General features: G+C 47.0%; 1 protein-coding gene across 1 annotated transcript in view; it reads right to left on the bottom strand.

Moving 5' to 3' along the window:
- Positions 1-1,659: 1,659 nt before the first annotated feature.
- The window catches only part of LOC134809238 (uncharacterized), a 19,856-nt gene continuing 7,586 nt past the window's right edge, over positions 1,660-13,929 (bottom strand). Inside the window, exon 2 of the mRNA XM_063803521.1 lies at positions 1,660-2,693. Within this exon, the coding sequence (XP_063659591.1) occupies positions 2,689-2,693 (5 nt within the window). The 3' untranslated portion in view covers positions 1,660-2,688. The remainder of the gene's footprint in view (positions 2,694-13,929) is intronic.

Genomic DNA, 13,929 nt, shown 5'->3' with positions numbered 1-13,929 from the left:
TGCAGCAGAGCAAGGGAATGGGGGAACCATGGATGAACACAGCAGGATTCCTAGCAGAGTGAGGAGGGGGACCACTGGGGAAGGCAGGCTGGCCCAGGGGTGTCAGAGTACAAATCGGTGAGGGGCTGTCACCCCTATGGGGTCAGCCTGATATGGGTGTCAGAGCCCAGGCAGACAAAGCAAGGCAGCCATGCAGGGGATGGTTCCAGTGTGGGAAGCCAGCCAGCCAGAAGTGGGGTGTCAGAGCCTACAGCTGAGTTAGGAGGGTGTCTCAATGGGGGAAAGGGGTAGCCCTGTGCAGAAAGTCAGAGTGCCCAGGTCACCCATCCATCAAGACTCGGGGCTCTGCCTCCCCTACGTCTGCCCCAATCCTTCCTAAAGCCAGGCTTAGCTGGACCAAGGAAGACCCTGGGCCTCTTCTCAGTTGACGTCACTGATCACCAGGACATGCCAGGCGAGATTAGATGTGCCAGGTGCTGGAGTTAGAGCCAGGCTGGAGCAAGACAGTCAGGTCTCAGCCGGCGTGGAGCCCACAGTCCAGCAGGGAGGATGGACACGGAGGCTGCCATCACAGAACATGAGCTCAGCAGCGGGACGGGAGCTCGTGGAGGGCAAGCAACGTGACCTTGCACAGGGACCAGGCAGTGTCCGCAGAGGAGGCAAGCCAATGAGTCAGGAAGATGAGTTTACCAGGCAGGGGAGGATGGGGGTGGCAATGCCTCTGGGCCTCAGTCTCTCCCCCTGCCCGTCCTCACCATCCCATCCACAAAAGTCCCAGCCACCAGGAGCCTCTCAAGAGGCCTTTCCATCCTGAGACCCCCATAGACTACAACCTAGTCCCAGGCCCCTCCAGATGGACAGTGTTGAGGGCCATCTCACCCGCCTGGCCTGGACCCCACCTCACTGGAGGCTGCCCTCAGTGGGAAGGTTCCTTTGCTCCCCTTTCTGAGGTCTGACATCCCCCATCATTGAGAAGTCCCGCCTTGTGTTTAACTCACATCTCTCTTGCTTTCTCTAATCTTCAGAGAAATGGCTAACTGAAGGCCTTTCACCAATTACCGGGAAACGCTGATAAAACCGGTCCCAGGAGGGCAGTGGGTTGGAGCTGCCCCAAAACTTTACCTTCAGGCTGAAGCTTCCTACCTTCTTTTTTTTTTTTTTTTTTGAGACGGAGTCTTGCTCAGTAGCCCAGGCTGAAGTGCGGTGGCGCGATCTCGGCTCACTGCAAGCTCCGCCTCCCGGATTCACGCCATTCTCCTGCCTCAGCCTCCCCAGTAGCTGGGACTACAGGAGCCCGCCACCATACCTGGCTAACTTTTTGTATTTTTAGTAGAGACGGGGTTTCACCATGTTAGCCAGGATGGTCTCGATCTCCTGACCTCGTGATCCACCTGCCTTGGCCTCCCAAAGTGCTGGGATTACAGGCGTGAGCCACCGCGCCCAGCTCCTACCTTCATTTTTTCATCTGCAAACACTGACCTGTGGGGTCCCTCTGATCTTCCCACACCCAGGTGAGAGCCCACACACATGAACCCCATCCTCACCACAGCCCTACTCCCTGAAGGGCCCTTGTCCACAGAAGGCCTGCATAGGGCTCATTCCAGGGGCCCCTCCATTTGGGGCTTACGATGGACTGGCCTAGCAGAGAAAAATAACTGCTTGGACTCCATATGACTTTATTTTCTGGGGTGGAGGAGAAAGCGAGCCACCTCAGCTGCCTCATCATGCAAAAGGTAGAGATTAGACCCCAGGAAGGACTTCCTTTGGCTTAGGGCATCCTTCTCCCTGCAGTCACCAGCAGGGGGCGCCATAGGCCAGCCTGTGGGACCCGCTATCTGAGAACGGGGTTGTCACCCAGGAGTGAGTGAAGGTCTGGCCAGCACTGAGGGCTCTGGGGTGCAGAGAAGTTAGGAGATCCATCAAAGCAGCCAGACCACCTGGTGGGAGGCGGCACACACTCTGCCAGCCCGGACACGGGTTAGGGAGTGGCATCACATTCCGCCGAGTCATTGCCTGCGAAGACTAGCGTCACCTCTGATGTCAGGGCTCCAAGGGGCTTCGTTCCAGCTCCAGGCTCCAGGAAAGGGCGTCGCAGGGCCCAGAGGTTACACAACTTCCCCCAAGATCGCTGTGGAAATGACTGGCAGAGCAGGGATTCAAACCCAGGTCCCTGTGGGTGCCTCTGCCCAGCCGCCTGCAGGGTCTGCAGGTGGCCATGTCCCACGTGTCACCTTTACAGACCCACGGCTGAGAGCCGGCCCGGCCTTGGCCTGGCTTCCTTCTTTCTCATCTCTAAAAATGCCTTTCATTCTAAGATCTCCTTGGCAGCTTCATAATAAAAAGAAGGCTTCTGAAACCACAAATGTTTTTAAATGAATTCAAGCCCCAAGTTTCTGCAGGTGGGTGAGGGATGGAGGATGAAGGTAAGTCTTTGAGTATGAAAGTTACATGCATGATGCGAGAGCCCTCCACTGACCTCCAAAACTCGTGCTGCCGGGGATACGAGGGCCCCTGGCGAGTCTCCCAAAGTGTCTCCTTTTGAAAGCTCACCGGTCCTTGTACTCTGAGTGCTTTCAGTTGGCTCCATTATGAGAAATCTCCTTTTGAGCATGGATGTATTCAAATCCAGATGTTGTCCCCGCAGAACAAAAAGCTCCCTCCAAATTCTCTTTATGAAGAAGTAGGTTCTCACCCTTTGAAGGAATAAACATCTCTTGATAAGTGGAATTTTTTTCCCCCAGCCAAGAACCTACTGCTCCGAATTTGCTAAAAACTGGTTTAATAGCCGGTCTCCATTCTATTTCAGAGGCCAGGATGGCGGCGACAAGGTGGAATGTCAGCAGAAGATGTATTCAATAGATTGAGTGTGGCTTCACTAAGAAGGCTGGATTTTTTAAAATATTTGTTATTTATTTAGATACTTTGTTTTTAAATTCAAGACATACATTCTAATGACAAAAGTGAAAAACAGATTGAAAGATGAAAAACAGATTGTCAGAAAAACCTGCTCAATCATATATTTCATTTTGATTCAAATAACAACTTTTCAGGAAGGAAGGATACAGTAAACCTACGCATTGATTGTAAATTAGTCCCAATTTCTATAATATTCATTTTCTTAAAGTATGCTGGGCGTGGTGACTCATACCTGTAATCCCAGCACTTCGGGAGGCCGAGGCAGGTGGATTGCTTGAGCCCAAGAGCTTGAGACCAGCCTGGGCAACATGGCGAAACTTCGTCTCTACAAAAAATACAAAAATTAGCCAGGTGTGTAGTGGCAGGAGCCTGTAGTCCCAGCTACTCAGGAGGCTGAGGTGGGAGAATGGCTTAAACCGGGAGGTAGAGGCTGCTGTGAGCCAAGATCCTGCACTACACTTTAGCCCGTGTGACAGACTGAGACCCTGTCTCAAAAATAAAATAAAATAAACCTTAAAATAGGGGAAATATGGATTACATATTTGGTAACTATATGTGTATATATAGCCAACAGAAATTTTTATCAGTAGGGTCTAGTTTTTTTGCTGTTGATAAAACCATCTGAGAGCTGGAAACAGGAATCCTTTCCTCACTCTGCTTGCATACGGTGATGGGGAGCTCACCACCTCTGAAGGCACTCTGATTCACTGTGGGAAAGTTCTGATAGCCACAGAGCTGGTTCTCAGGCCCCTGTTATCTCCATGGGTGCCAGTTCTGCCCTTGGAGCCAGGCAGGGTTATACCACTGTTCCTGCCTCTGCCCTTTTGAGTCTTCTCTTCTGCAAGATCAGTATCCCCAGTTCCTCACTATCCTTTACCCTCCACAAACTGGACTCTGGTCTCTCCCTGTCTCCTCAAATGTACGACAACCAGAGTTGAGCACAACCCTCCAGCTATCACCTCCCTCATCGTCAACCTGTACCTCTACAGACTCAGCCTGAGACCACAATCATTTGGGGCAACCATCTCAATGTGCAATGAATCTTCAGCCAAAATCTCTTTCATGCAAAAAATTTTAATTTTACATCCATCCGTAGAGGGGTTAGTCCATCATCTCATCCGCTTTAGGGGATTTTGGGCTCTTGTTTGGTCATTTAAAATACCAGCCACTGCATCTAGTTTTGGGTCACCTGCAAATCGAATAAGCATGTCTTCTGCACCTTTAACCCAGCTGTTGATAGGAATGAGTGGTGATCTTGCCCCAGCCAGCCACTGTCTCTGGGACCCTGGTTTCTCCATCCAATAATGAACAAGGGTGAGATGATGACCTGCATCAAGACAGCCCATGGACTACATGTCAGACACTATCCTAAGCCCTTTACAAACACCAAGACATTGAATTCTTCACACCAATTCGATGAGGGAGGTATTGTTAGCATCTTCCCCATTCTGCAGATGAGGAAAACAGGTTTTGCAGGATTTGACCTCAATTCTGACTGCACCCAATCCGATGCTTTAGCCAGCACGGGTTATTCTCAGGGGAAGATCTCTGATGTGACCTAGAATAGAGCCGGCAGACCCACCAACAGAGCTGTCCTCACAAGCAGGAGTGCTACATGGCACTCCTTGGGCCCCTCGTAGATCCCCAAGTCCCATGCACGGCTCAGAAGCAGTGGAGGGCTGAAGATATGAGGCCACCTTCAGAAAGGGACATTAGATGCCTCAGCCATGATCGGGATGAACAGACAACCAAGGGACAACAAATCCTCCCCCTCACTCCCAGGCCTTGACTCTGCTTCAGAGCAAGGTGCACTTAAAACTTCAAGAGTGACTCAAAGGAGCGTGTTTGCCAGCTCAGTGAAAGTGGGGGCTTGGCGTCAAAACTTCAGGTAGGTTGTGGCATGTAAAGGAAGTGATGTTCCTAATTAAAAGGAAGCATGGGGTCGGGCACAGTGGCTCATGCTTGTAATCCCAGCACTTTGGGAGGCCGAGGCGGGCGGATCACCTGAGGTCAGGAGTTTGAGACCAGCCTGGCCAACACGGTGAAACCCCGTCTCTACTAAAAATACAAAAATCAGCTGGGTATGGTGGCAGGTGCCTGTAATCCCAGCTACTTGGGAGGCTGTGGCAGGAGAATCACATAAACCTGGGAAGTGGAGATTGCAGTGAGCCGAGACTGCGCCACTACGCTCCAGCCTGGGTGACAGAGAAAGACTCTGTCTCAAAAAAAAAAAAAAAAAAAAAAAAGCAGAAGCATGTGGTTGGGGGGAGTGATGTTCCCTGCACACCTGAGTTTGTAGTCTGGGAATGAACTCACCACACTCATACTAGATGCCAGATACTTAAGACACATTCCGTACTCCCCAGGGCCCTATTAAGTAGATACCATGATCAAAGGTGGGTTTTCAGTGATGCTGAGGACATTTAAACCTTCAGGTCCTCTCACTTGCAGGGGCCCTTCCCAGACCCTACAGGGGAAGTGTTTCCCTTTTGGAATTTGTAAGAGAGCCCTCCAAACTACAGAAGCTTGAGGCCTTACAAAAGCTTCCTCTGTTATTACCCCCATTTTAAAACTGAAGGGAAATGTGACACAGGTGAAGCAAGTTACTCAAGGTGGCAGCACTGGGAGGTAGCGTGGTTAGGACTCTCAACCCCTTAGATCAGGGGTGTCCAATCTTTTGGCTTCCCTGGGCCACACTGGGAGAACTGGATTGTCTTGGGCCACACATAAAATACATTAACACTAATGATAGCTGATGAGCTAAACACACGCACACATGCACACACACACACACAAATCTCATAATGTTTTAAGAAAATTTACAAATTTGTGTTGGGCTGCATTCAAAGCTGTCCTGGGCCAAGCTTGTTGGACAAGCTTGCCTTAGATGAAGCCCAACGTTTTCAAAGAGTTTTCCCATGGAATACATGTCTTTTTTTTTTTTTTTGAGATGGAGTCTTGCTCTGTCACCCAGGCTGGAGTGCAGTGGCACGATCTCGGCTCACTGCAAGCTCTGCCTCTGCCTCCTGGGTTCACGCCATTTTCCTGCCTCAGCCTCCCAAGTAGCTGGGACTACAGGCACCCACCACCACGCCAGGCTAATTTTTCTGTATTTTCAGTAGAGATGGCGTTTCACCATGTTAGCCAGGATGGTCTCGATCTCCTGACCTCATGATCCACCCGCCTCGGCTTCCCAAAGTGCTGGGATTACAGCAGGTGAGAGCCACCGTGCCCAGCCTTTTTTTTTTTTTTTTTTTAAGACAGAGTCTCACTCTGTCACCCAGGCTGGGGTGCAGTGGTCAGATCTCGGCTCACTGCAACCTCTGCCTCCCAGGCACAAGCAATTCTCATGCCACAACCTCCCAAGTAGCTGGGACTACAGGCGCCCACCACCGTGCCTGGCTAATTTTTGTATTTTTAGTAGAGACGAGGTTTCACCGTGTTAGCCAGAATGGTCTCAATCTCCTGACCTTGTCATCCACCCGCCTCGGCCTCCCAAAGTGCTGGGATTACAGGCATGAGCCCCTGCGCCCAGCCAGGTTCCTACCTTTTACCTTATGCCAAAATAAATTTCAATGGGTCAAAATTACACATAAAAATGAAACCGTAAGTGCATTCAACAAAATAAGAGAATATGTATCATAATCATAGAGAAGACCTTCTGTTTTGTTCGTCGTTTGTTTGTTTTGAGATGGAGATTTGCGTTTGTTGCCCAGGCTAAAGTGCAATGGTGTGATCTCAGCTTACCGCAACCTCCACCTCCCGGGTTCAAGTGATTCTCCTGCCTCAGCCTCCCGAGTAGCAGGGATTACAGGCATATGCCACCACACCCAGCTAATTTTGTATTTTTAGTAGAGACGGGGTTTCTCCATGTTGGTCAGGCTGGTCTTGAACTCCCGACCTCAGGTGATCCACTCGCCTTGGCCTCCCAAAGTGTTGAGATTACAGGTGTGAGCCACCGTGCCCGGCAAGAAAAGACCTTATTAAATATCACAGAAAATCCCAAAACCATAAAAGAAAATGATGTTTGTATACAAAAAAATTGAACATTTTTTCCTGGTTAAAAAAAAAACAAAAGGTGAGAATGGTGGTTTACACCTGTAATTCCAGCACTTTGGGAGGCCGAGGTGGGCAGATTGCTTGAGCCCAGGAGTTTGAGACCAGCTTGGACAACATGATGAAACCCCATCTCTACAAAAAATACAAAAATTAGCTGGGCCTGGTGGTGTGTGCCTATAGTCCCAGCTACTTGGGAGGTTGAGGTGGGAGGATCGCTTGAGCCAGGAAATTGAGGCTGCAGTGAGCTGGAACCACACCACTGCACTCCAGCCTGGGCAACAGAGCAAGACCCTGTCTCCAAAAAAAAAAAAAAAAAAAAAAAGGAAAAAGAAAAAAGAAATTCTTATACAAAGTCAAATAACAATTGACTAACAGGAAAAGAAACATCTGAAACATATCACAGACAGCTAATTTCTTTTACACTTAAAGAGCTTCTACAAATCAATAAGGATAAAAGACCAATAATTTAATGGAAAAATAAGCAAATGAGGCCAAACACAGTGGCTCACGCCTGTAATCCCAGCACTCTGGGAGGCAGAGGGAGGCAGATCACGGGGTCAGGAGTTCAAGACCAGTCTGGCCAACATAGGGAAATGCCATCTCTACTAAAAATACAAAAAATTAGCTGGGAGTGTCAGTGGGCACCTGTAATCTCAGCTACTCGGGAGGCTGAGGCAGGAGAATCGCTTGAACCCAGGAGGCGGAGGTTGCAGTGAGCCAAGATCACGCCATTGCACTCCAGACCAGGCGACAGAGCGAGACTCCGTCTCGAAAAAAAAAAAGAAAAAAGAAAGAAAGAAAAAGAAGCAAATGATGTAAACAACTGGATGCAAAAACAAGGCAAATTGGTCTTAAATATATAAGAGAACTCTCATCCACACTTATAAATGGAATGCACGTTGGAATACAATGAGACACCATTTTCCACCTACCAGCCTGGCAAAAATCAAAATGTGTGATGGCCCACTGTGTTGGCAAGGCTGTTGGGAAGGCAACAGTACAATTTCTTTCTTCTTGGTCTCACTCTGTCACTCAGCCTGCAGTGCAGTGGTGTGATCATGGTTCACTACAGCCTCCGCCTCCCAGGCTCAATCGATCCTTCCACCTCAGCCTCCCAAGTAGCTGGGACTACAGATGTACATCACCACACCCAGCTTTTTTTTTTTTTTTCTTCTTTCGTAGAGACAGGGTTTCACCATGTTGCCCAGGCTGGTCTTGAACTCACAGGCTCAAGCAATCTGCACACCTCAGCCACCCGAAGTGCTAGGATTGCAGGCGTAAGCCACTGCACCCAGCCGATGGTACAATTTCTATGAAGAGGGTATTTAGCAATATTTTTCTAAAAGTAAATGGTTATATACCCTTTGTTATAGGCTGAATTGCATCCCCAAAAATTCGTATGTTCAGGTCCTATGCCCCAGTACCTCAGAATGTGACCTTATTTAGAAATAGGGTCATTGCAGATGTAATTCATTCAGATGAGGTCATACAATATGACGAGTCCTTATGAGAACAAGAAATTTGGACATAGACATATACACAGGAAAAACACCATGTGAACATCAAGGTAAACATTGGGGTGATGTTTCTCCAAGCCAAAGAATGCCAACGAATGCCAGCAAACCACCAGAAGCCGTGGGAGAGGCATGGAACAGGTTCTTCCTTACAGCCCTCAGAAGGAACCAATTCTGCTGACATCTTGACCTTGGGTTCCCAGCCTCCAGAACTGAGACAATAGATTTGTTGCTTAAGCCACCCAGTTTGTACTTTGTGATGGCAGCCCTACCAAATCAACAAACTCTAACTCAGCAAGAGGAATTTACCCTGCTACGTATTTGCACAGTTGCAAAGTGATACACAGACGGAGGCATACATTGCAGTATTGTTTGTGATAGTAAAGACTGGAAAAAACCTAAATGTTTATCAGCCAAAAACTGCCTAAATAAACTATAGTACATCCTTCCAGTGGAATATTTTTCAGCTGTTAACAGTAACGAGAAGCTGGGTGTGGTGGCTCACACCTGTAATCCTAACAGTTTGGGAGGCCAAGGCAGGAGGATCACTTGAGCCCAAAAGTTGGAGACCAGCCTGGGCAACATGGCAAAACCCTGTCTCAACAAAAAATACAAAAATTAGCCAGGGCTGGGAGCGGTGGCTTATGCCTGTAATCCTAACACTTTGGAAGGCTGAGGCAAGTGGATCACTTGAGATCAGGAGTTCAAGACCAGCCTGGCCAATATGGTGAAATCCTGTCTTTACTAAAAATACAAAAATTAGCAGGGTGTGGTGGTGGGCACCTGTAATCCCAGCTACTCAGGAGGCTGAGACAGGAGAATCACTTGAACTAGGGAGGCGGAGGTTGCAGTGAGCCGAGATTGTTCGATGGCACTCCGGCCTGGGCAACTGAGCAAGACTCTATCTAAAAAAAAAAAAAAAAAATTATTAGCTGGGCATGGTGGTGCATGCCTGTAGTCCCAGCTACTCGGGACGCTGAGGTGGGAGAATGGCTTGAGCCTGGGAGGTTAGGCTGTGGTGAGCCAAGATCACACCACTGCACTCCAGCCTGGGCGACAGAAGACCCTATCTCAAAAAAAAAAAAAAAAAAAAAAAGAGTGGAATAAAACAAAATGTTTAATCAGTCAAAACCTGCCTAAATAAATTATGGTACATTCTTCCAATGGAATGTTTGTCAGCTATTAACAGTAACGAGGCAGCTTAACATGTACTGATTGGAATTATCTCAAAGGTTTATTTTTAAGTGAGAAAAGCAAGGTACAGCTGGTTATAGAAAGAGCTTCATTTATATAAAAATAAAGAGCAACACCTCAGAAATAAGAACAAAAAAGGAAAAGAGAGAAAAAAATCTGGAGCAAGATATCCTCAGAAATAAGAAAAAGAAAGAAACAAAGCCAAATATATATGTGCAAACATTTGCTCCTGGACGCATAGATTCCATCTGAGAAGAGACATAAGAAACTGCTAACTTTGCTTGTTCCTAGATACCAGAGCCACTTCCCAGGACCAGGACCAGGGGAAAGGGATCCTGTTTCTACCATAAATATCCGTGCACCTTTTGAACCTCTACCTTGTTAATGGATCACCTGTTCAAAAAAATTTTTAAAAACCAACTTTTTTTTTTTTTTTTTTTTTTTGAGATGGAGTTTCACTCTTGTTGCCCAGGCTGGAGTGCAGTGGCACGATCTCAGCTCACTGCAACCTCCGCCTCCCAGGTTCAAGCGATTCTCCTGCCTCAGCCTCCCAAGTAGCTGGGATTACAGGCATGTGCCACCTGGCTAATTTTGTATTTTTAGTAGAGACGGGGTTTCTTCATGTTGGTCAGGCTGGTCTTGAACTCCCGACCTTAGGTGATCTGCACACCTCAGCCTCCCAAAGTGCTGGGATTACAGGAATGAGCCACCGCACCCGACCAAAAAAAAAAAAAAAATCTAGAACTTCAAAAATGAACATTTTAAGAGAAAATGTAGTCATTTTAGCTTTTCATCTTTTGGAAATAACAGCTATTCATAGCTGAAATGGGTTGTTTGAGGAGGTGATATCTTCTCTCTTATCTCTTCATTTAGAAACCAAGCACAAAGTTTGTTTTTAAAACAACTAAATAAATCACAAGAATGAAGTATAAGATGCAAACGTTCTAAACCACCATGAATTGAAAGTATATTTATTTTTGTTTTTGTTTGTTTGTTTGTTTTTTGAGACAGAGTCTTGCTCTGTTACCCAGGTTAGAGTGCAGTGGCACAATCTCAGCTCACTGCAACCTCCGCCTCCTGGGTTCAAGTGATTCTCCTCAGCCTCCCGAGTAGCTGGGATTACAGGCATGTGCCACGACGCCCAGCTAGTTTTTGTATTTTTAGTAGAGATGGGGTTTCATCATGTTGGCCAGGCTGGTCTCAAACTCCTGACCTCAAGTGATCCACCTGCCTCAGGCTCCCAAAGTGCTGGGATTACAAGCGTGAGCCACCACACCTGGCCTGAAAGTATATTTATTTTTGTAATTCATAGCATGTAGTTAAATTTTGATCTACAATAATAATTTCAGTAAACATTCAGTTCCCAAATCAAGCCTGACAACTTATTTTTAATTTATTTGTCTGTAAACCTTGCTTTTCCTCGTAAAATTTAATTCTTTCTTCCCTAAAACTCTCCTGACAGATATAAATTCTATTAAACAGTAGGCATCCCTTTATTAAGTAGAAAATCATCAAAAGTAGCCTTTAAAAATAATGCATCTTTTTACATATACACTTTCTAATACAATCCTTGGGATCAGACTGATCTAAAATAAAATAAATTTTCTCAACATATCTTCTATATCTTGTAAAAATGATGAAATGAATTTATTTTTAAAAAGGGTTTGTAAGGTCATTGATTGCTGTGAAAATGATCTGAATGTCCAAACATTGAGAAAGGCAACCTAGGCCTGCCGTGTACAGTTGTGCAAGCTGTGAACTGTACAACTCCAGAGGCGCCATACAGATCAGAATCCAAAATTGTTCAGTGCAACACCTGTGCAGCCAAACACATCAGCCCTGTGGCTGCTGAAAAGGTTAGGGAGCCATAGAAGGCTTTGGGGGCAGGAGAGGGTAGGTGTCAGAGCTGGGGTCACAGGGATTGTGAGGCCAGAAACCCATGCATACAGCCTCCCATCTCTCTAGGTTGGCCTCCCTTTTGGAGGCTCTGGCAATAGAAATATCCTATTTTCTCTGAGCCTCATAACCTTGGTTTTCCTAAGGTTGGGGGGAAGGACTTATCTCTCAAGGCCCATAATCACTTCTTTGGCCTGTGCAAGGCAATGTCCTCTTTAATCACTTGTCCACTAAGAAGCAAGGCCAGGAAAGGTCCCCACCCTACCCCTAATCTTTACTCCTGCTCTCATGGAAGCAGAAGTGGCTGGCATAAGGGGTGGGGTGGAGGGGCTGAACCCTAAATGGCATTCAGCACATGTGGCTCCTAGGACCAGCTTCACCACTACCCTGCTGTAATATTTGGCAAATCCTTAAGCCTTTCTGGGTTTCTACCTCCCTGTTTACAAAATAAAGACAAATATTAACATTCCTTCTCTGCCTCTTGGAAAGATAGGCAAGACAAGGGAGAAAACATGTAGTGATGATTTCACTGGGAATGCACAGAAATTCAAGCATTCTAATTACCATTAAACATTAAGAATTAGGCTAGGCATGGTGGCTCACGCCTGTAATCCCAGCACTTTGGGAGGCCGAGGCAGGTGGCTCACTTGAGTCCAGGAGTTTGAGACCAGCCTGGACAACATGGTGAAACTCCATCTCTACAAAAAAATATAAAATTTAGCTGGGCATGGTGGCACACGCTTCTTATCCCAGCTACACAGGAGGCTGAGGCAAGAGAATCGCTTGAACCTGGGAGGCGGAGGTTGCAGTGAGCCAGGAGGCGGAGGTTGCAGTGAGCCAAGATCACGCCACTGCACTACGGCCTGGGTAACAGAGTGAGACCCTGTCTCAAAAAAAGAAAAGAAAAACAATTAAGAATTAGTGGACTGTGGGTCAGGAGGCCCTGCTAAGCAGCTGTAAAACCTTGAACAAGTCTCATGACCTCTCTAGGTCTTATATTTGTCATGTGTGAGGTAGCTGAGCTTGAGCTGATTCAGCATTCTGCTGACCTTTTCACTATGAGTGTTTTACTATTGCCAAACAGATCTCATATTTTCTAAGATTTTATCTCCTAAGCTGTATTTAGGTAATTATTATATACTTAGTAATTAAGTAATTATTATTACCATTAAAAGAGATATCTTTGATTGTGACAGAACTTGTGGGCTTAGATAACCAACAAGCCTAGAACCAGGGGTAGCTTTAAGTAAGGCTTGATCCAGCAGCTGTTACCAAGAACCTATTTTCTTTCAGTCTCTTGGCTCTGTCTCCTATGATGTGTCACAAGGTGGCTGCCAGAAGCTCCTGGCAATACTTGCTTTTCTCCTTTGTAATTAGCAAGAAGTAGTTGGTTTCCCAGTTAGCTCAAAGAAAAGACTCAGAATTGAGACCCATTCACTCTGGTTGGCCTGATTTGGGACCTATACCTTTTTCTGACCAATTGCTGTAGCCTGAAGGATGAAATATTCTGATTGGGCTGTGTGCAGCAGCTTATGCCTGTAATCCCAGGCACTTTGAGAGGCCGAGACAGGTGGATTGCCTGAGCTCAGGAGTTCAAGACCAGCCTGGGCAACATGGGGAAACCCCATCTCTACTAAAAATACAAAAAATGGCTGGCTGTGGTGGCATGCACCTGTGATCCCAGCTACTCAGGAGGCTGAGGTGGGAGGATCACTTGAGCCTGGGAGGCAGAGGCTGCAGTGAGCCGAGATCATGCTACTGCACTCCAGCCTGGGTGACAGAGTGAGATCCCATCTCACTAAAAAAAAAAAACTAAGAAACATTCTGATTTGCGGTCCAGGCACAGTGGCTCACGCCTGTAATCCCAGCACTTTGGGAGGCTCAGGCAGATGGGGTCACGAGATCAGGAATTCGAGACCAATCTGGCCAGGAGACCAGCCTGGCCAATATGGTGAAACCCCATCTCTACTAAAAATATAAAAATTAGCTGGGCCTGGTGGCAGGTGCCTGTAATCCCAGCTACTCGGGAGGCTGAGGCAGGAAAATTGCTTGAACCCGGGAGGTGGAGGTTGCAGTAAGCCGAGGTAGAGTCATTGCACTCCAGCCTGGGCGACAGAGTGAGACTCCAACTCAAAGAAAAAAAAAGAAAAGAAAAAGAAAGAAATATTCTGATTTGCTTAAGGCAGTTAGGCCCCACCGCTGGAATAGGGTCCCTTCTGACCAGATTACATAGCTGAGAAATTTCCAATACTGTTAGGAATGGGGAATCCAGCAAAGGCGGCGGGAGAGACAACCAGCACCAGCAAGTCTCCTACAGCATGTTTATTGGCCAGTGGTATCTCTAACTGCC

The sequence above is a fragment of the Pan troglodytes genome, chromosome 1 (assembly GCF_028858775.2).
Source record: "Pan troglodytes isolate AG18354 chromosome 1, NHGRI_mPanTro3-v2.0_pri, whole genome shotgun sequence".
NCBI classification, from domain to species: Eukaryota; Metazoa; Chordata; class Mammalia; order Primates; family Hominidae; genus Pan; species Pan troglodytes.
The sequence above is the reverse complement of the archived record's forward strand: the minus strand, read 5'-3'. Positions and strand labels throughout refer to the sequence as shown.